At 57.8% G+C, this 22,051-nt stretch overlaps 2 protein-coding genes across 2 annotated transcripts in view; both read left to right on the plus strand.

Moving 5' to 3' along the window:
- ZDHHC18 (zinc finger, DHHC-type containing 18) overlaps positions 1-14,312 on the plus strand; it is a 20,641-nt gene extending 6,329 nt beyond the window's left edge. The window contains exons 3-8 of the mRNA XM_004678662.2: positions 7,616-7,765; positions 9,108-9,245; positions 9,323-9,371; positions 10,433-10,535; positions 11,118-11,230; positions 12,444-14,312. Of these exons, the coding sequence (XP_004678719.1) occupies positions 7,616-7,765; positions 9,108-9,245; positions 9,323-9,371; positions 10,433-10,535; positions 11,118-11,230; positions 12,444-12,561 (671 nt within the window). The 3' untranslated portion in view covers positions 12,562-14,312. The remainder of the gene's footprint in view (positions 1-7,615; positions 7,766-9,107; positions 9,246-9,322; positions 9,372-10,432; positions 10,536-11,117; positions 11,231-12,443) is intronic.
- A 3,655-nt stretch (positions 14,313-17,967) lies between these two features.
- SFN (stratifin) lies at positions 17,968-21,184 on the plus strand. Its single transcript, XM_012721997.1, has one exon. It carries the CDS (start codon positions 19,709-19,711, stop codon positions 20,687-20,689), a length of 981 nt encoding a protein of 326 aa, XP_012577451.1. The 5' UTR covers positions 17,968-19,708; the 3' UTR covers positions 20,690-21,184.
- The last annotated feature ends 867 nt before the right edge of the window (positions 21,185-22,051 follow it).

The raw sequence follows: 22,051 nt of genomic DNA on the forward strand, positions 1-22,051 counted from the left end.
ATGTTGTCTGGAACACAGCATGTCATGGAATTTGGACAGTTGTGGTCGGATGGTGGCTGTTCCGTAAGGCCCTGAGTGTCAGGTCAGAGACTTCCCCTTGAGGACAGTTGCTGAGCCTGCACTGTGGCATCTTTGGGAACTTTGAATTCGCAAATGAACTGGAGCTGGATTTTAGTGTGTGGCCAGGAGGCTTCTGATCTGGGTGAAACATACTCTCTTGAAAAAGACTGAGGTCAATGAGCCTTTTCAAGAGGTTTGGAGGCCAGCTCTGAGGTGGGTGATGCTTCCCACATAAACGGGAATCAAAAACCTGCACCCAGGCCCCTCAGCCCGCTTCCCACCCTGCAGTGCCTGAGGGGTGACCGGCTCCTCCCAGCTTGCCCAGAACTGTATCTGGGTTAGCACCCAAGTTCTGTGGGAAAGCCCTGCTTCTGAGGCCAGGTCTGGCCGGCTCCAGGCCCTGCAGCTAGGTCACCCCCCAGGGCCACACAGAGGAAGAGGGCAGGAGGCAGAAACATCGTCCCCCAGAAGCATCTGGTCTAATGGGACATGACAGAAATGTCCAAATCCGAGTGACAGGCTCTCACCCACACAGCTCACTGGATAGATGTGAAGGTCACCACATGCAAGCCTCATACTGAATCATGTCTGACTCCCACTGCCTCTTCCAGCCTGGCTTGGCTCAGGGCTCTGCGGACAGGAGAGGACTCCAGGCCTCTCCCCTCAGTCACGCTGTCTCCCCAGGCCAGACAGGCCCTGCCCTCCCTGGCTCAGTACTTCATGCTCCCCAGTGCTCACAGCATGTCCTGAAGACTGACTTTCGGAGTACAGCCTGTGTGGGTTTTGTCCTTACAGCTTCCCACCTTTTACCTTCAGTTCCTTAGTATTTTCCTTTAAGTGGCTCCCTTTTTTTTTTTTTTAAGATTTATTTATTTATGCATACAAGAAATGGGGTACAGGCCAGAGGTGCAGGGGTGAGAGCCTTCACCAGAGACAGAATGGGGAGCAGAACAGGCAGATCTAAAGCACACTGCTGAGGGGAGCAGCGGGTGGGTCAGGAGAGGTCTGCTGCGCCCTGTGGGTCAGCGCCCTGGCCGGGAATGGAACTCTGGCTGCAGTGGCTGCTGGTAGCTTCCCAGTACTGAGGCTTAGCGCCACCAGGGGTCCTAAGTAAACATGGCTTAGAAGGGAAATTTATTTTGGCCCGTGGGCAGAAAGCCACTTGCTCTGAGTGAAAGATAATCACAAAAACAGTGTTGCAGTATTCTTGGTGGTTACAGGTGAAGCTGGCAGGCACTGGGCATTAAAATGGAGACTTTCCCCATGAGGGAGCAGAAACTTGAAAGAAAACTGAAAAGGGATCACTTCCTCATGAAGTGATTTAATGTTGCTTAGTGTCTTGGTCAGCAAGCATCATTTCCCAGTTGTCCCAAAGCTGCCCCCTTGGGGCACACCTACCTGCAGGACCTAGGCCCACTCCAGCCCACCTTCCCATCCCTGCCAGTCGCTGTCCCCAGCTCCGATGCCTCTGCGCCCCTCTGCCGCCCGAGCCTCCCCTGGGGGGCGCAGTCCCGCCTCACACTCTTGTCTTTTGTTCCCTTTGAGTGCTGCCCCGCCCCTCACCTCTCCCTTGTTCCCACGGTGGTGCACTGAGATACAGTAACACCCTTAGTGACTCGCTGCGGGCTAGACCGCCACGTCAGGGTGGTCAGAGAGTCCGCGGGAGACGGGCTCGGAGAGGTTGGGCTGCTTCTCCAAGTGGCAGGCTAACACGCGGCTGGGCAGGTGGCGGCTGAGACCAGGGGCCCCCAGGCACTGCGCTTGACTCACAGCCTCACAGACCAAAATCACCCACTTGTCCTGCTCGTGTTACCCGCTCGCCTGCCGGCATGCTGCGCTCCATCTGCCCAGGCTCCGCTAAGCCCGCCTGTGGCAAGGGCTCCCCAGTCCTTGGAATGTGTGGAAATGGCGAGCACTGGTATGCCCACCGCTGGCACGTGGTACCTTGAGCCAGCCGGGAATCAGGGAGCCGCAGCTGCCTTCTCCACAGGTGGTGACCGCAGAGGGTGCCCGCTCTACACCCTCAGCAGCTTATGGCCAACTCCGGGGCTTCCTCCCCAACTTTGAGGCTTTAGTGGGGGGGGCCACCCCTAGCATCCCCTGTGTTTGGGGAGCGGTGTCGGAGAGTCCCAGGCATGCAGTGAGGGGGAGCTGCCCCTCATTACCGCCACGCCAGGGGTTGGTTTCCCATCTGGAAGGTGGGGGGAGGCACCACCACCACCCATGAGGCGCCTTTGACTTTCTGGGAAGAGCCTGAAGCGGAAGGAGTGGAGGGTAGGTCTTAGACCCCCTTAGGGTAGGGCAGCATCTCTTATTATCACTCCTCCCATCGTTTCTTCAGCAGATATTCTCTGAGCTGGGGGAACAGAGCAAACAAGTCTGACTCGCCCGTGTGTGCTTGCCTCTTATTGTCCCCCTCTGGCCACCCCCAGGCCTCGTCTAGTGTGCGTTCCAAGACACAGGGACGCTGGGAGCACCAGGGTTCTCAGCCCCCCCCCCTGAGATTGGGGGAAGTCAGTTTGCTCACCTGCAGAGGGCAGCGTGGGCCCTGGCCCAGCCCAGAGCATTCGTTGTTCCTGGCTCAGGTGAGACAGGAATAGCCCTGCTCTTGAACATTGTTCTTCTCGATGGCAAAGTAAGCAACTTGAGCCTCGTCATCAGGTGTGGCCAAGGGACTTGCTCTGGCACTGAAGCTGCTCACCTGGCGAGATTGGAGACTGAGCCCAGGGCGCTGATTGGTGGGCGCTGGGGCAGCTGCTTGTCTGCCACCCCCACCCCCCCACCTCCATCGGGTTCAGTCTGTGCAGGGGCAGTCCCACAGAGCCTCCTTTGAGCAGCTGACTTAGGGCCCTGCAGTCAGGGGCTTTGGCTCAGCACCCTGGCTCCAGGCTGCACCTTCTCTCCTCCACCTCCTTTCTTGGTGCCTATGAAGGAATTGGGTGTGCAGCGCCTCACTCCCCCTCCCCAGGTTTCTGGAAAGGAGAAAGCCTGGCTGCAGACAAGAGCTGGCTGATGGGAGTGCCCTCCCTGCCTGGGCCACGAGACTTGGCAATCGGTGGGAGGCTAGTACCTTTTCTCTTCCTCCCAAAAAGGGCCTGTTCCTCACGCACAGGTGGGTTTGTTGTGAAGATTTCTTTGTAAATAAGTTGTTTGGATTGTGGAATTTCATAGAAACAGTAATGATGGCTATTTACTAGCTCTAGCCAGATGCTACATGATTTGCTAAAACTACTTGATGAAGTCTCATATCCCCTCCCCTGCTCCCAGCCCAACACCAGAAGTGCCGTGGTTATGTCCTGCTTTACTTTTTAGCAGACGCCTTGAGAGCAGGAGTGGGGACCCGCCGGGGCCTGTGGGGCAGGATAGGGTTTGGAGTAGCCGCCACAGCTTGGAAAGGGCCTGAGAGTTGTTACAGGGGAGGCTGTTAGCACTGAGGCTCCCAGGACTGCTCAGGGCTCCTCAGCATTCCCCCCTCCTCCCCCACTTCAGCCTGCACCAGGAACCTGTGAGGTTGGGACTCTCTTATCGCCCTTACCAGAGGTGTAACAGGCTCAGAGAGATGGAAGGACTTCTGTAAGTACAAGCAGGGAGCAAAACTAGGCCTTGAGCCAGAGTTCTTAGGCTCTGGAGCCTGTGCCTTGCCGCCCCTCATGGATCAGCTACCAGCGGGTGCCAGCCTTGATGTGAGCTGGCTTTTACAGATGCAGCTGGGGACTGCGCGCAGGGCGCCACTCAGACGGAAGGGCTGGGTTTGAACTCCGGGCCAGGAAATGTGAGTCCAGAGCACATTTTCTGTCCTGCCTGCTGCCTTGTAGTCCAGAGACCTGGGTTATGGTCTGGGTGGAGAGGCTGTGTACACTGTCCCTCAGGACACACAGACAGACACACCTGGTGGGCACCGTCAGAGTAGCTGTTGGGGGCCAAATGGGGCTCAGTGAGCCCTGGTGAGAAGAGACTAGAGGAGTCGGGATATGGTGGGAGGAGGGCAGGAGGCCCGAAGCCCCAGGGTCTCCTGGGGAGGGTAGGAGAAAAGTAGGGATGCAGATTGGGCCTAGTGCGTGGGGGTGGGGGGCCAGAGAGCAGAATAAGAGTTTGTCCCAGAGCTTGCTTTTTTAATATTTTATTTTTCCATCATTTTGTGCATTTTCCCATCTCAGTTGTAATCCCCTTGGGTTTCCCAACACCAAATCACCCTGTGCCATCACCATAGTCCAGTGCACTTCCCTCCCCCCACTGTTTTTGATCCCATTCCCCACCCCACCCCCACAGAATGTCTCTGGTATATGGCTGTTCATCATTATTATTATTTTCTCGCCTGCTCCGTTATACTCCTGCCCCCATAGCTTGCTTTTTTAAGGGAGTCCAGTGAGTTTTGAGCTGGGATAGGACTGGAGAGGTGTTGTTTAGAGAATGTGGCAGTTTGTGCAACAGGAGTTGAAAGGCTGGATGACACTGGAAGCAGAGTCACTGGGGAGCCTGATCTGTGGTACATTCTGGCAGGCTAGGGTATTAGGAGTGGAGGCCCGAAGGGTTATAGAGGAAGAAGAAGACCTGCCTGGCAGGCGGAGGTGCGGAGGGGCGGACAGGTAGAGGGAGTGAGGGAGTGATTTGCAAACGTTCCACACTGTGTTCTGCTGTCTGCCACCCACCAACTGTGCCCTTGGGCAAATCCCCTCACCTCTCCCAGTCTGTTCTCTTATTTATAAAGTGAAGGGATTAGAACAGAGGCTGTCAGCTAAGGGACATTCACCAGGCATCTGGCATGTGCCAGGAACTGTGTTACGTCTTTTGAGGTTCCTCCCAGCGCTTGACTTGTGCAGAAATAAGGGAGGGGTGAAGAGCACTCGTGGCACCTCATTATTGACCAGAAGACCGCAGGCCCAAGCTTCAGAAACTTGGGTTCACATCCCGGTTTGTCACCGCCAGCTGTCACCTCACCTCTGTGCAGTCTCCTTGGCTGTTACCCAGAGCGCTATTAATAGCCTTTGCTATTGGGATTAAGGGAGGGGTGTGTGCAGGGCGCTCGCATCCAGCAGGCACAGGGAGGTGTTGGCGTCCTCTTTCCCCTTCTTTCTGTGAGCTCATAACAGCGGGGCCACTTCTTGCAAGTTCACGTTGTGCCATTTCTCTGTATTTACTCAGTTTTCCTAGTGACCCAGTCAGGTGGCTGTTGTCCATTTCGGTGACTGGGGAAGCAGGCACGGAGGGGGCGGTTTATCATGTGCATCTAGCAGGTGTCTCCCAGGAGAAGCCGGGCTGGGCGGCAGAGGAATAGCAGGAGTCGCAGGCCGCCCCTCCTGCCAGTCCCCAGTCGAGTGAGCAGGAGGCTGGGAAGCTCATGCGGCTCCCTGGCTCCCCGCGTATTACCGGCCAGTGGCAAAACAGGGTTTCAGGCGTGCTCGCCCTCACCCCCCATGCTGTGGTTCACGGGGGTGTCCCGGTGTCCGGTTCCATCTTGGACGCACCGCGGTTGAGTGGTGGTGGAGCAGCCCCGCAGAAATCTTCTGGTAGCTGGAAATGTGCAGCCACGTCTGCCTGCCACCGCCTGGGCGCCAGGTGCCCGGAATAGCGCCTGGCATGTGACAGGCGCCGTGTGAATAATCGCTGGAGGCAAGTGGCCAGACTGGAGGCATCATCTAGAGAGGGGCCAGTGCAGCAGCGGAGTGGGCCGCTGGCGACGGCCGCAGTTCTGTCTGGGCAGGAGTGGCTCTCTGGGGACTGAGGTCCCCGCAGGCCTGGGTACCGGGGGCGCAGTGGGTACAGCTGCGGCTTTGCCTCTGGCAGGCCTAGGTTCCTCGTTCAGCAGAGTACCAGCTACGTGACTTCACAGAAGTTATCAGGGCCTTTCCTTTTTTTTTTTTTTTTTAAAGATTTATTTATTTATGGATACAGAACTGGGGCACAGGCCAAAAGGGCAGGGGGTGAGGGGACTCCCCAGAAACATAGTAGGGAGCAGAACAGGCAGATCAGTGAAGTTCACTGCTGCGGGGAGCAGTGGATGAGACAGGGGAGGTCTGCTGCGCCATGTGGTCACCTCCTGCACCGGGGGTCGAACTCACACTAAGTGGCTGTGGCCAGCTTGTCGTTCTGTGCTGTAACCGCTCTGCCACCTTTCTTTCTCCCGTGCTTTTGCTGAAGTATAACAGACTTAACCAGCGTGCACAAATCACAGTGTTCTGCTCGTTGAGTGCACACAAACGAAACAGGCATGTGTGATGAGCGCCAGGCTGTGAGCCGTGTCGCAGCAGCACCCCGTGCTCCCCTTCCTGTCGCCGTCTCCCTTCAAGGCCTCCATGGCCCCCAGCCAGCACCGTAGACGGCTTTTACCTGGTCGAACATTTTGTGTCCTGTGGTTCTCCCCTGGACACAGCACTGGGAACCACGGCGCTGAGAGCCACGGCGCTGAGAGCCACGGCGCTGAGAGCCACGGCGCTGAGAGCCACGCAAGAGCTAGTGGCCCTGTGGCCCCTTCATTCACATTGCTGTCTTGTTGTGTGGGTTATGATGTTTTAGAAGCCAGGCCGCTGTGGGCGGGCCCCTGGGTCGCCCCGGTTTGGCTGCTGAGGGGACTGCCACTCGGGCCTGCCCGTCTCGCCGGGCACAGGCGTGTCCCAGGCACGTGCCTGGAAAGGGCTGCAGCGAGGTGCGTGTGCCGTGAGCTTCGGGAGTAAGCGCGCAGCAGCTCTCGGGAGTCGTCAGAGGAATTTTCTGGTTGCTGTACATTTTTGCCCACATTTGATATTTTTACTTTTTTTGTTTTAGCAGTCCGGTGTGCTGTGTAGTGAGTAGCATACTGCAGTGCAGTTTACATTCTCTGCTGACTGAGGAGTGTCAGTACCTCTGCACGTGTTTATCGCCTCTTTGGGCGGCCTCTCTTGGGAAAAGGGTGTTGAAATCTTCTGTCCACATTTGACTTTAGTCTCCTTACTTTCTTATAGATTTAGGGGCATTCTTTTGGTACTCTGCAAATTCCTGACAGGCAAATATTTTATAAATGTCTTCTAATCAGAAGGTCATCTTTGTGTCCTTTTAATGATATTGAGATGAACAAACATTCTTAATTTTCATTGAATGCAGATTATCCATTTGACCCCATGTATATTACTTCACAAATTAAGAGAACTGTCCATTCCAGAGTCATCAAGTCATTCTCATATGTTTTATTTAGGATTTATTTATTTATGCATATTGGGGTACAGGCCAGACATGTGGAGGTGAGAGGATTTACCAGAGACAAAGTAGGGTACAGAACAGGTGGATTGACTGGCAGACACTGCTGAGCAGAGCAACGGGCGAGACAGGAGAGGTCCGCTGTGCCATGTGGGTCAGCTCCCTGGCTGGGGATCAAACTCATGCTGCATGGCTAGAGATAGCTTGATGGTGCTGAGACTTTAACCCCTGCGCCACCAGGAAGGCCAGCATCTTGCCTCCATTATCATACCCAGGGACACTTTCCCAAGTCTTCTCATTTCAGCCAGATGGCAGTGGCTTCCCCCTCACTGGGGTTCCTGGCTTGGGCTGCGTAGACACCCCCATCTTTCTCTTCTGCTCTCAGACAACACGGGCAGTTCCACATACCGGCCGCCCCCTCGGACCCGGGAGGTGATGATCAACGGGCAGATGGTAAAGCTGAAGTACTGCTTCACCTGCAAGATGTTTCGGCCCCCTCGGACCTCACACTGCAGTGTCTGCGACAACTGTGTGGGTGAGTGGAGGTAGGGAGTGTGGGGTCCTGAGAGAGCCGGGGTCCTGGAGGCAGGAGCAGTGTTCTGAGCAGAGGCCACGGGGAGGGGCTGTGGCGTGACCATTGGTGTCTGTTCAGCTTAGAGTTGGTAGCTTCCTCCCCCCAGCTCTGAAGTGGGAGGCAGATACACAGGGCACTTGGGAAGCCCCCAGCCTAGACCCCAGGTTCCAAGGAGTCAGAACCCGGAGCAGTAACATTCCCCTTCAGTTTGGGCCAGTTTGCCTGTTTATCACCCAGGGACCCAGGAACAGCAGTGCTGGAAGATTGATCTGATTTCCAGGGTTTGGGAGGACCAGAAGCTGGTGACAGGAGTGGGAGCTGGCGAGGTGGGGAGGGTGCAGTCAAGATCGGCAGCTAAGCGCTGAGCCAGAGCTGCAGCGGTTGCTGGGGAACCGGAGGCTGTTTTGCCCCCTCTCCCTGCTCTTCAGAGGCCAGGCAGCTCCGATGGGGACCGAGGGTGTGCCGTGGGAGTGTGTTGAAAGGGAAACGCTCAGCCGGGACCCAGGTGAACTGAGTCTCAGTGACTGTGCACAGTCCCCAGGGCAGTGAGCTCATCGTGCTCGCTCAGCACTCCTGAGCAGAAGCAGGAGCAGGAACACCCCGTGACGCCAGCGAGGGGGTGACTCAGTGGGCGGCGTTCCTCCTGAGAGTCGGCCCCACCCACCCATGGCCTAGGCTCCTAGCTAGCAGCTGGCAGCTCCCGCCGGGTACTCTCCTCCCAGCGCCGCGAGGTTGGTTCCACCCCGAGGGAGCGTGCTCATGTGAGCTCAGCCCTCTGACTGGGCCTCCATGACAGCTGATGAGTTACATAGCGGCTTGGCCCCTCCCTGCCCCTCTGGTTCTGCGGCTGCGACAGGGCTCGCTGGTCCTTAGCCTGCGGCTGGGTCGCAGGCCAGGCAGCTGGTGCTCCTTGTGGATTTTCTGGCTACCCGCTGGACGCCAGGGTTCAATGCAGTGTGTGGCCAGCAGAGGCCCCTCATGGAGCTTGCTTACCCCTGAGCAGGAGTCATTAACTAGTCCAGTAGTTATAAACACAGCAAAGTGCCACGAAAGATAAGTGCCCAGAGGATAGGGCTGGATAATAGGGGTCCCCGCCTCGCTGGGGCTGGAGGAGACTTCAGGAGTGGCTTTGAGGAAGAGGCAGGGGGGCGTGCAAGGCAAGGGTAGCCTGGGCATGAGATGGGGCAAGGAGCGTCCGAGAGCGGAGGGTGTGGGGGCGGAAAGCACCAGCTGTGCGTGAGGCCTGCGGACGCCTGTGCTGATGGCAGACAGGCCCACTGACTGTGCCCTCGCCCTTTATCAGAGCGCTTTGACCACCACTGTCCCTGGGTGGGCAACTGTGTGGGGAGACGGAACTACCGCTTCTTCTACGCGTTCATTCTCTCCCTCTCCTTCCTGACGGCCTTCATCTTCGCCTGCGTGGTCACCCACCTGACACTGCGTGAGTGGATGCGGGCGGGGCGGGGCTGGGAGGAGGCCGTCCCTGAGCTGCGCCCTCTGATGTGTCTTCCTCCCCAGGCTCTCAGGGAAGCAACTTCCTCTCCACTCTGAAGGAGACACCAGCGAGATATCCTTTGTCAGCGAGTGGTCACCCTAGGGGAAACCGAGGCCCATTCCCCAGGGTGGGTCCCCACACCTCACCTTGTGAAGCTGGGGGATGGTATAGTAATGAATCCCACATACCAGCTGCTTCTGTCCACGCTCAGGTGAGAGCTGATCTCGGTGGACTCTAGGCTATGGGCTTCCCTTTCCTCCATGTTCCCTGACCACGTCTGTCCTTGGCTCTTGGTGCTTAGAATCCTACCATCCATCCCCCAGGGCTCATTCTATTCTTTTATATATATATATATATATATTTGTTGTAAACTGGGGTGTAGGCCAGAGGTGCAGGAGGTGAGAGGATGAATCAGAGTGGGGAGCAGAGCAGGCAGATGCACTGAAACGCACAGCTGAGGGGAGCAGCAGGCAAGATAGGAGAGGTCTGCTGTGCCATGTGGGTCAGCTCCCTGCCCGGGGATCGAGCTCAGGTCGTGGCGGTGATAGCTATAGTGCTGGGCCACCAGAGAGCCCCTCATTCTATTCTTGATGGTGGCAGGTACTCAGCTCTGGCATGCACTAAAAACCTACTTGATGCTATACTTTAAAAGAATGATTTATTGTCTATGAACTACATCTCATTTAAAAATTCCAAAATTATGGCCCTCCCTCGTGGCGCAGCGGGTTAAAGCACTGCACTGAGAAGCTAAAGCCACTTCCGCATGAGTTCGATCCCCGCCTGCCCTGCAGGAGATCCACATGGCGTGGCAGACCTCTCCTGACCCGCCCGCTGCTCCCCTCAGCAGTGTACTTCGTCGATCTGCCTGTTCTGCTCCCCACTCTGTCCCTGGTGAATCCTCTTACCCTCCACATCTCTGGCCTGTACCCCAGTTCTGTATGAATGAATAAATAAATAAATAATTCCAAAATTATAAAGGACAGAGGTTCATCGTGGTAGCTCTATCCTGCACCCATCTTCCCAGGAACTTTGAGCCCTCCTTGGGGCACAGGGAGCGATCCTGTCTGAAGTGGTGATGGGGTCATGGGCAGGTTATGAACTTAGCTCCCGTGTGGGTCCTTGACTCTGCTCACCGTGCTGGAGTTGGTGATCTGCTTCTTCTCCATCTGGTCCATCTTGGGCCTCTCAGGGTTTCACACTTACCTCGTCGCCTCCAACCTGACAACCAACGAAGATGTAAGTAAGGCTGGAGCAGCTCTTAGTTCCCCGGCTGGGTCCTGGGTGCTGGTTCTGCACGATGACGGCAGAGGCCAAGCTGAAGTGGTGTAATGGCCAGGAAGGCCTGGAAGACTCTGGCTCGGACAGGGTCGGTCACTGGAACCTCACTGCCTGCAGCAGCCGCTTCCCAGGGCGCAGAAGGGCAGGCCACTGCCGCGCGCAGCGCTGTCGGCGTCCTGTTTTTCTAACACGGATTGAAATTCAGAGAAGTGTTGATTTGTCAAGAGTCGGGTTCACAGTCAGGTGTGAGCCCCTGCCCTTGGGCCACCCTCCCCGCCAGGTGGCCAGCCAGAGATGGGTGGATGTACCGGTTTCCCCTGGAGACGTCTGGCTCAGCCATGTCCCATCCTGGACTCTGCTGGTGACCATGTCCAGCAGCCCTCACGTCCTCACTGAGTGGCCTGGGTTAAGACATGTGCCCTGCAGGAGAGCAGTCAGAAGTGGCTTCAGAATTTGTTGCGTTTCCCCACCTGTGTGCTCTCCTTGTAGAAAAGCACATCGCAGCCCAGTGCCTGACTCAGACCTCCTTCCTGCTTGCAGATCAAAGGCTCATGGTCCAGCAAGAGGGGTGGTGAGACCTCTGTCAATCCCTACAGCCATAAAAGTGTTATCACCAACTGCTGTGCCGTGCTCTGTGGCCCCCTACCTCCCAGGTAAGCCGCTGGGTACAGAGGAGCGGGCAGAGGGCCTGCCCTGGCCACGCCTCTCAAAGGTTCTGGACATCAGCAGACCTACCCCCACACCACCAGTGCCCACTCTCTGTCCCCCACCCCCTGCTGAATGTATTTAGGACATTTGTCATGGAAAGGGATTGTGTGATGAGTTAAAGATCTTATTTTTAAGACTTATTTATTTATTAAAGATTTATTATTTATATATACAAGAACTGGGAAATAGGCCAGAGGTGCGAGGGGTGGATTCACCAGAGACAGAGTGGGAGTAGAACAGGCAGATCTCCTGAAGTTACTACTGAAGGGAGCAGCAGGTGGGTCAGGAGAGGTCTGCTCTACCATGTAGGTCAGCTCCCTGGCCGGGGATTGAACTCATGCCACGGTGGCTGTGGATTGCTTCATAGTGCTGGGCTTTAACCCATTGTGCCACCAGGGAGGGCCCAAGACTTACTTATTTATGCATACAAGAACTTGGGTGTAGGCCAGAATTGTGGGGTGGGGGTGTGTGAGAGGATTAACTAGAGACAGAGTGGGGAGCAGAACAGGCGGATCCACTGAAATACACTGCTGAGGGGAGCAGTGGGCAGGGCAGGAGTGGTCTGCTGTGGGTCAACTCCCCGGCCAGCCAGGGATGAAACTTGTGCTAGAGTGGCTGCTGATCATTGATAGAGCTGTATCTTTAACCCTTGCACCACCAAGGAGGCCCTGAGTTGTAGATTTAATTACATGCTCATTGTAGAAAAAAGTTCAAAATGTAAAAAGGAATTACTAGATATTCCGCTACCCTCTCTGTCCCAACACCAGGAGGCGCCAGAGTGCTAGAACTGGAGTTAAATTGCAGTGGACACTGCTGAAACAAGACTTCCGAGAGGCTGCCCAACATGCCTGTCATTCATTCTGCCCCTGGGGTCAGGACAGTGGGGGCCGTCACTATCTCAGGGCCCCTTTCATCCTTGCTGTCCCTGTTGCCTGCAATCAGAAAAAGAAAATGGTGGCCCAGTTTGAGTTAACAGTGAATAAATGCCATGGCCAAAAGTCCATTTTCAGAGAGGGCGTTGAGGACCTTGAGCTCCCAAATGGGGAACAGCTCCCCTTTCCTGACCTCCCTAAGGCTGGGTCTTTCTTGGCCAGCTGGCCCCAACCTGGGACTCTGGTGTTGGGCAGGGCCCTCACGTCCTCCCCTTTGTTTTGGAAGCCTGATTGACCGGAGGGGATTTGTGCAGTCCGACACCGTGTCGCCCTTGCCCATCAGAAGTGACGAGCCCACCTTCGGAGCCAAGCCCGACACCGGCATGGTAGGAGGCCACCCCTGACCCGGGCTCAGTCCTTGCCACCTGCTGGCCTGTGCGCCCTCTGCACTCCCCTGCCGGGATCCTCCCCGCTCCACCTGAGGGATGCAGAGCTGCCAAAGACTCCAGCCTTTTCATATTTATTTCCCACCCTGCGTGACTTCTCCCACACCGTTCCATGGCTGTACCCCCTGCCCCCCAAACCCAGGTTCCCAAAGCCGTGGGCCCCACATCCTCTCCACTGATCAGTGGCCAGAGTCATAGGAAAGAGGCCAAAGCCTTGAGCCCACCCAGGGGAGCCACCTGGCGTCTGCTGTGTGGCCAGAGCCCTGTGTGAGGGCGGGGGCGGGCCGAGGGTGGCGTCTCCAGTTCGGGGAGCTGCCGGCCCTGCTGAGCTCTGGCCAGCAGGCTGGGCGGGCGCCTCTGCGTGCCGCTTCCGTGTGTGGTCTCCATCCTTTTTGTGATGATCATCATCTGTTCTCCTGTTTTTTAACTTTTGTCGTTTGTTTTCGTCTGGAGTTGGCCAGTAGGTAGAGCTGGGGGTCCAGGTAGAAAGGGCAGAGGTGGGGGCGGGGTGGGGGGAGCAGCCTGTGTCAGAGGAAGCCGGACCAGCCAGCCGGGACCCCCAGACTCAGCCTCTGCCTGATTCCTGGGCGTCACTCCAGCTGGTGAGGCCTGGCACTCCCTCTGCCCATGGAAGTTTCTCTGTGGGATCCCAGCCTGACCCCCAAGTCAGGTCTGGGGATGGGCGAGGTTTGCTCATGCTGGCAATACTTGAAACGGGTTTATTAATGCTGGGTATTTTGCACAATTTTATAGACCTCTTTTTTACATAGCATTTTTTTAAATGGAAGAAGAAAAAAAAGGCAGCCACGTTGCTATTTGTAGTGCCAGGGTGAGTGCTTCCAGAAGGCAAGTTGGTTTTAATAAGTTAATTATTAGAGACCTTCTGGCTGTGAGTGCGTGTGTCCGTGTGCCCATGTGCGAATGTGACTGGCTCCCACTTCCCCACATCCCCTGGGCTGTCCCCTCCCTGCCGCCCTCTTGGGTGTGAGCTGGCAGCAACAGGAGTAGCCTCACGCAGGGGCACGTGCATTGGTCTGAAATCCCGAGCTCCTGCTGCTGCTGCTGCGGCCGCCCCACCCTCTCCTCCGCCTCGGACTTCAGACAGCCTGTGGCTGGGGACTCACCACCTCCTGCCACCCAGCCCCCGGGTTAGGCTTCCACCTGAGACCTGCCCAGACAGGCCGAGGCTGGGCGGGGTGGGTGGGGTGATGGCTGGTGGGGAGTCGCTGCCCCACTCCCCCGAGCGCTGAGCACGGGACCTGGTGCTGGGGGCTGCGGCTGGCAGCCCGTCGGGAGGAAGGAAGAAGGGGACTGGGGGGCCAGGAGTGAAGACTGGCCTAAACCTGGGCCAGAAATCCAGAGGATGGCCCTCGCTTGTGGGAGTCACAGTGCCTCATCGAAGCGATAGAAGATCTCTTCCGTCCTCCCTGGCTCTCAAGGGAGGCGACATAGGCAGCCTGCATGTTGGCCTTCCTGTTGCCGAGGCTAGCGGGTCACCAGGGGCTGGAAGTGGCAGCCAAGAGGGTCCCTTCTGGGAGAAGCAGCTTCACCCCAGCCTCGCGGCCGGGGGCCCGGGACCGTGATGCAGTGGCCCTGGGAGGGGACTGGCGAGAGGAGGGGACCCCACCTACCTTTTATTTAAGCCAGTATTCTTTGTTTCTGCTTGTAATAAAACTTTTGTTTTTAAGAATCGATTTGCTTTGTTTTTTCTTTGCTCTCCCTTTGCTGAGGCCCCTCTAGCAGCCTGTCCTCTCAGCCCCGCTGGCCTTTCCAAGAAGGGCAGAGAGGACGCGGGCGGCCCGGCCCTGTGGCGCTTCTCGCCCGCTGGCAGCCTACTGCGGCGGCAGAGCGGAGGGGACTGCGGCTGGCCCCGACCTGTGAGAGGCCACCCTGTCTGCCCGTCCTTCTCTTTACCTGCCCCTGCCTCAGGGGCTTGGAGACCCCACTTCTTTGCAGCTGCCTTTCCCCTCTGCCCCCAGTGACTGTTCAGTTGAGGAAGTGTTGATGAGACAGTAGATTCCAGCTTGACAGCCGGGGCCTCCATGGCCCCCTCCCGCCTGGGCGCCAGGCCCGGCCACGCAGCTCATAACACGGCCTGCCTCTCTGGTATCTCCCCCAGGAGGACACCTGTCAGGATTTTGCCATCTCCTGCACAGCCTGAGGGGAGCTAACAGGCCTCTTGACAGAGGGTTAGCTGGTAAGACTGTGTCTCCCCTGTCGGCCAGCATGGCCGCGCCCCTCACGCACCATCTCGTCCTCACCGCATGCCTCCCCCACCCGCGGAGCCATTCATCTGTCTGGTGTGTGGTGTGGTGTGTGGCCGGCCATGGTAGGGCCCTCTGGGGTCCCCCTGAGCAGAAGGATGGAGTGTGGGCAGGCTCAGGACCCGGCCACTCCGGGCTGAGAAAGTAGCTTCTCGCAGAGCAGCTCTCCAGCCGGAGCAGGTGAAGGGTGAGGATGGTCTACCTGCTCCCAGGTGCTTGGGCCTGTCTGGTGTCCTGTGGTGCGGGGGCCCTGGCTCACTAACGCTCCTGTCCTGCCGCCCCGTCCCTGCTGAGCTTTCTCTCACCTACCCGTCTTCTCTCCTGCTTCATTGCCTTCTGCCAAGCCTCGGCCCTTCTGTGGGGAAGATGCAGTGGCAGGGCACCACCTGTCCCTGCCGGCACCCTGCAGGCCTCCTCCCTCCTCTCAGCCCTGCTAACCGTCTCTCTTCTCCTCCTCTGCTGGCGTGCCGGGATCTCCAGTGTGTTCGGGGGCTTAAGGACCTCCTGAGGACCGCTGCTGTCTGCCTCTCCAGGAGTGGCCTGGGGGGAGCCAGGCACCCGGCACCTCCACCTGCCTAACCCGTGGCCACCTGCCACCATCTGTGCCTACAGGGTCTGCCCCCAAACCTGCCCCACACGTGTGCTCTCTCGGGCCCCCAAGGGGGCAGGAGCCGGCCTCTGCCCCACTGCACCGACCTGAGTGTCATAAGCCATATGCAGCTGTCAGCGGTGCTATGACACTGCGCTGACCTCGCTCTCCCCTCCCCCACCTTACTCCCCCTTTCCCAGCTCTGTAAGGTGTCAAGACTCCTTAGGAATCTTGTCTTGCAGCTTGCATCCCCCCCCCCCCCCCCATCAGGCATAGCCAGGTCGAGCTGAGCAGGTTTCTTCAGGAGCTGTCTGGTGTGGATGGTTGATGACGCCGCTGAACAAGTTGGGTGACTGTTCTAAGTGCATCCAGCTTGACACGGTTCCCACGGCCCCTCCGCCCCCACCATCAGTAGGGAGGACACAAGGGAGATGCTTGCTGCCCTTGCTCTAGGCACTGAGGGACTGAGTGAGCTCCCCAACACTGGAGAGACTAAAGGAAACCAGACTGGACCCACAGGGGGGGATGCTTGCCCGCTGCCCTGTACCTTTTGTAACCAGAATAAAGATCCCCTCTTCTTGCCATAGTCTTGGCTCTTTGGTCCACCTTTACTTCAGAGTCTACTGTGGGTGTACAGGGGCCCTCTGGCTTCCCTCCGAGTCCGGCTTCCCTCTGGCTGGTCAGTGTGGTTCTGGAGGTCACAAAGAGGCACAAGACCAGGAATGACAGCAAGGGCAGCCGGCGCCCTGTTCACCCTGCACTCAGAGCCCTCCAGAGACATTCCATCCTTAGCTGATCTCTGACTCAGAAGTCCCAGCCCAGGCAGAGACGGAGGGTTTCACTTCAGTCTGGGACTGTCACATCCCTGGACTGAGTCCCACGTCAAGTCACAGGGTGTGCAGAGGTAAAGACAGTCGCAGCGGCCAGGCCTGTTTCCCTGCCTGAGAAGTGATGTCAGCCTTCGCACAGAGGGGAGAGCTGAGGCTCGGAAGGTACAGGGCTGGCCCAGGGTCTCCCAGCTGGCCAGGCAGAGAACCCAGGCTTGGACCTCTGTCCTGACCTTTGACCCTTCTGTGCTACCTAGGCATGAATGTCACTTTCAGGAGGGGAGCTCTGAGGTAGAGGTAGGAACAGCTCTCCACTTAGAGAGTGTCGTAATCTGTGCCAGCTGACTTGCCACTGGGGAAACTGAGACCCAGAGGCAGACCACACCCGGATCTCATTCCCTTCTCTGCCCCAAATTCTACTCTGCCCTAGACTGGACTAGCCTAGAGGATGTGGAATACTCTAAACGGCAGTGCCTTGGGGAGAGAAAGTCTCAGAATAGCTGAGTCACTTAAAAGCAACCTAACGTCCCTTCCCAGAGGCAACTCGGAGAGTGGGCTGTTGGCTGGATAACTGAGCTTTTGTTCACGAAGAACCAGGGGGAGAAGATTTCATATGTCTGCTCGTCTCCCTTGTAATTTATTGATTCCAAGACTGGAACATTTCCTGGGAAGTTCTTCTGGAGTCTAACCAGAGTTCTCCCTGCTGCAGCAGCCAGAGCTCTGTGCCCTGTTCTCAGTGGGACAGATAACACCTGGTCGCTGCCTTTATACTCTCCAAGCCTGTCATTACCAGCTGGGGCATGGCTCGCTATGGCGCCAGAGGCCTCGAGCCCATGCAAGGATGGATGCGTGTGGAAGGGCGGGAGGCGAGCAGGCAGGATGAGGAAAGCCCCCGTAGGCTGCAGCCCCAGCTCCTGTCCTGCTGACTCAGGTAGCTGGCTGTGGAACTCCAGGCCCTGCCAGGGCCTGCTGCCTCCTGCCTGCCTGGGCTCCTGGACTTGGGAAATGGAGGCCTGGAGGCAAAGGGAGGAACCTGAGACAGGAACTGAGTCAGGACGGACAGGCCAGAGCGGGCAGGTGGTGTCTGGCAGCCTGGCTCCCAGATTCACCCCTGATTTTCTCAGGGGAGGGGCCGGAGTGAAGAGACTTCCTTTCCCTTGCTCAGGGCCTTGCACAGGGCAGGAGCTGGGGTGGTGAGGCACCACCAGGCCTCCGTCCTGAGCATCAGGGAGAGTGTTCCCTCCCTAGAAGTAGAAGCTCCCAAGTGCCCGGGCCTGCCAGGCCCTGTCTTCTAGGTTTCTGGGACCAAAGCTTGCTCACAGGACTTGGGAACGCCTGGGCTGGTGACTAGCACAGAGGAAAGTCCTTGCGGACCCAGGGCCTTGGTGGGTCAGAAAAATGCCCAAGATGGTGAGGGAGGAGGTGGTGCCGAGCAGCCTCTGACACATCGCTGTGAGAGGGAAGAGGGGGACACGCTGAGGGCCAGGGTCTGGCCCAGGGCCCGTGCCGCTTCACAGAGCCTAGCTCTGGCAGTGCTGGAGCGTATGTTCATCACCACACAGTTGGTTGAACTTTTTCACATCAGTCACCATGCAGTCTGCTGAGTGCTTTCTGTCAGCTCACTTAGTTCTTACCACAGGTCCCGTTTGATACTGAAGAAAGCGGGAGCTCACAGTGGCTGCCGCTTAACCGAGGCCACAGCAACCTGTAAGCATTGCACCAGGCCGATTTCAGATGGTGTGCTGTTCTCCCCTCCTAGGAAAAAATACACATTGGCCACAGATAACTTCACAGGAAAATGAAAAGGAAAAGCAATCACTTGGACTCCCACGACCTAAAGATAGGCTCTGTAACTTGGTACCTCAGTGCGTCTCCTTTCCATCATGTCTGTCAGTGATCTAGTTTGAACAAAAGCTTGGGGGTATCCAGCCGAAGATGCCTTCTGCTTCCTTGGAAATCCTGGACTATCAGCCTAGACTTCCTTCAAAGAGGCAGATCGCATCTTGCAGCCTCAGAGTCTGGCCTAGGCCTCCCTCCAGGAGAGGAGGGTGGGCATCCAGACCTGGAGAAGAACCAAAGGAGGGACAGGTCTGTGAAAAGGTCCTGGCTCAAGGATTAAGCCGTCTGGAACCTCCTGAGGGGAGCCCCACCCCTCAGCCCATCTGGGCTTTGGCTGAGAGTGGGGCAGATAGAAACCCATCCTCACAGGCACAGAGCCAACACCTTCAGGAGAAACTCGTGGCTGACACAGGGTAACCCAAGTGAGCAGGGACAGAGAAGTCTTTACCCCTGAGGCCTCTGCCAGGGGTCAGAGGTGGGGCTGTGGTCCAAGGGATGGACAGGGAAACTTCTGAAGCGGGCTGGGGAGGTGACACTCAGCTAGGATTCTGCCCCATAAAACAAAATAGCATGTGTCACCACTGCCTCCTTTTTCTTGGTCCTGGTTTTCTCCCCAGGTTGCTAGCGTCCCCCCTGGGGAGCCAAACTGGACTGAGCACCAGGTGGCCTGCTTCCCAGCTTCTGACAGAGGGCAAGCTGAGTCAGGCAGGAAAGTGGGCCAGCCAGCAAGCCGGGCCCCCACCCTTCATGAGCCCCACTGATACAGGACAGCAGGTAGCTTATAAGGGGCAGGTGACCTGGCGTGGCGAGCCAGAGAGTAAGTCCTCAAACAAGTGGCAACAGGCCACCAACTTGAAAGGGGAAATTGTGCTACAACGGGGAAGGTGTCCGACAGACCTACTGGGTGACTAATTACAAGGGTTGGGCTGGAGCGTCACAGGCCGCTCGTTAAACTCCTCATTCAGTGGCACCCTGAGAGCTGCCACCTGTGCACTCTGGGAGTGCCAAGGGGACAAGATCCTAAGGGGGGAGGGTGTGAGCACCCACCGATGGCACTACTTAAGGTAGACTCTGAAAGAAGCTTGGATCTCACTTTTAAAACTGCAGCTCACTGCTCAGAGGCTTTGATGGGACTGGAGCCAAAGCAAGAAGAATGTAGGTGACTTAGTAGCTGTGACTCTGGGCAAGTGTCTCCCCTTTCTGAGCCTCAGTATCCTCATCTCACAAGTGGGAGTATAGTCATCGTCCTGCCCACCCCACAGAGACATATTAGGGATGAAATTAGACCATGGATATGAAAGTGTTCAGAAAACTGTGTATAGCCACCTAGACACGAATGATCTCACCGACACCACGCAGGGGGATATACCTGGCAGGGTTAGGAACCCTCCTCTTGCACCTGGCTTTATGGGCTCTACCTGAGCGGAAGTCATCCCGAGCCCCTGGAAGGACACACGAGGGAGGATCTGATCTGAGAACCTGGGCACCCGTGTAATGGAGCTAGGACAAGAGGGGGCCATCTGGAGCCTAGAGAGCTGCCTGTACAGGTGGGGCCAACGCCCAGATTTCTCCTGCTGACTGTCCCGATGACTCACCCCCAAGACCAGGCCCTTTTACCTTTAAGGAAGAGCCGGAAAGGGTGTGGGGAAGCAGAGGAGAGGGAGGGAGGTCCTGAGCTCCAGACCCGCCCTTTGCCCCTCCCTACCCTTCTCCGGGCCAGGCCTTCCAGCCAAAAGGCAGGCAGAGCACAGGAGAGGCGCAGAGTCCAGCACTGGTCCCAAGGCAGCCAGTCACCCCACCGCCTACCGGTCCCCAGAGCCATGGAGAGAGCCAGTCTGATCCAGAAGGCCAAGTTGGCAGAACAGGCCGAGCGCTATGAGGACATGGCTGCCTTCATGAAGAGCGCCGTGGAAAAGGGTGAGGAGCTCTCCTGTGAAGAGCGGAACCTGCTCTCCGTGGCCTACAAGAATGTGGTGGGCGGCCAGAGGGCTGCTTGGAGGGTGCTGTCCAGTATTGAGCAGAAAGGCAACGAGGAGGCCTCGGAGGAGAAGGGCCCGGAGGTACAAGAGTACAGGGAGAAGGTGGAGGCTGAGCTCCGGGGCGTGTGTGACACCGTGCTGGGCCTGCTGGACACCCACCTCATCAAGGAGGCCGGGGATGCCGAGAGTCGGGTCTTCTACCTGAAGATGAAGGGCGACTACTACCGCTACCTGGCCGAAGTGGCCACCGGGGACGACAAGAAGCGCATCATCGACTCAGCCCGGTCGGCCTACCAGGAGGCCATGGACATCAGCAAGAAGGAGATGCCGCCCACCAACCCCATCCGCCTGGGCCTGGCCCTGAACTTTTCCGTCTTCCACTACGAGATCGCCAACAGTCCCGAGGAGGCCATCTCTCTGGCCAAGACCACCTTCGACGAGGCCATGGCTGACCTGCACACCCTCAGCGAGGACTCCTACAAAGACAGCACCCTCATCATGCAGCTGCTCCGAGACAACCTGACGCTGTGGACGGCCGACAACACTGGGGAAGAGGGGGGCGAGGCTCCCGAGGAGCCCCAGAGCTGAGGCAGGCCTGCTACCCTCCCCGCCCTGCCCTCTCCAGACCCGCACCCCCGGCAGAGAGGACTTGTATGGGGTGGGAGGCCCGACCTTTCTCCTTGAGTGCTCTGATCCAGCTCAGAGCGGATCCCTGAAGTGGGACCAGCAGAGCTGAGGCCACCTGGAGCCAGGAGAGCGCACGGTTTGTGCGGCTGTTGGGTGCGCCTAACCACTGGCCATCTCACCCAGCCCTGCCCTCTGCACCCCCTTCCTCGAGAGCCCCCACCTGTGAACCAGGCCACTTCTCCCCTGCTCCTGACTCCCTCCTGCCCCTGCTGCCTCTGGATCTTAGGAATTGAGGAGTGTCCCACCCTTGTGGCTGATTCAGACTGTGTGGCCAAGGCTGGAGATGTGTGTGTGTGTGTGTGTGTGTGTGTGTGTGCAAGACCTGGAATAAGAGGGAAAGTATGTCTGCTGGGTGTGACCATGTTTCCTCTCAATAAAGTTCCCCTGTGACACTCCTGTCTTTTCCAGTTATTGGCTGCGGGTTGGGACTGGGACTGGCGTAGGGTCCCGGGAGACCCTGACTTTGGACTATCGATTTAGGGGCCTGACCTGCCAGGAGGCGACCCACAGGCCAGGGATTCAGCTGTGGATTCAGCTCTCTATCAGCGTGGCCCCAAACACTCCAGTCTGGTCCTGACAGGGTCAGGTGATGGCTAAGACGGTTTTGAGGCTCCTTGGCCGGCTAAAGCCAGATTCGTGGGGCCAGAAACAGACGGAAGAGCTCAAATCTGAGGACACAGGAAACCAGTGAAGCCTCAAGTGTGACCTCAGGGTACAGGGCTGCAGGGACACGTCATAGCAGATCTGGGCGCCCCAGATCTGAAAGTGGGTAACAGTCCCATAGGGTGCTCCGATCTGCAAGAAGGGAGAACGCATGGGGCGCCGCCATTAAAACCCAGATCTGAGGCACGCCCCCCTCCCGCTCCCCCTGCAACCTCCTCCGGCTTTCCGAGAAGAGGCGCAAGTTGGGTGGGAAGGGGCGCTGGCCCGTCCAGGCGGCCGCGCTCGCCGCCTCCGCTCCCCTCAGCAACACGCCGAGGCCTGCGGCGGCCGGGCTGGGGCTCGGCTTCAGAGCCGGGGCTAGAGGCGGGCCCGCGGCGGAGGCCGCCCAATCGCGGGAGGGGGCTGCTCAGGGTCCCGCCCCCCGGGCCTGACGGGCCAATGTGGGGGTGAGCGGCGGACGCGCGCGGCGCGTCTCCCCGCCGCCGGAGTGGCTCCGCCGCGCCGCGCCGCGCCGCGCCGCGCCGCGGGTCTGAGGGGCGCCGCCCCCCGCAGGGGGCCTGGGGCGGCGCTTCCCGGGTTTCACTCCTGCAAGTTGCTACC

The sequence above is a fragment of the Condylura cristata genome, unplaced genomic scaffold (assembly GCF_000260355.1).
Source record: "Condylura cristata isolate star-nosed mole 26May11 unplaced genomic scaffold, ConCri1.0 scaffold00008, whole genome shotgun sequence".
In the NCBI taxonomy this organism is placed as follows: Eukaryota; Metazoa; Chordata; class Mammalia; order Eulipotyphla; family Talpidae; genus Condylura; species Condylura cristata.

What these genes read in the sequence shown, in the direction of transcription:
- SFN (XM_012721997.1), top strand. Translation starts at nt 19,709, where the DNA reads ATGACTCACCCCCAAGACCAGGCCCTTTTACCTTTAAGGAAGAGCCGG.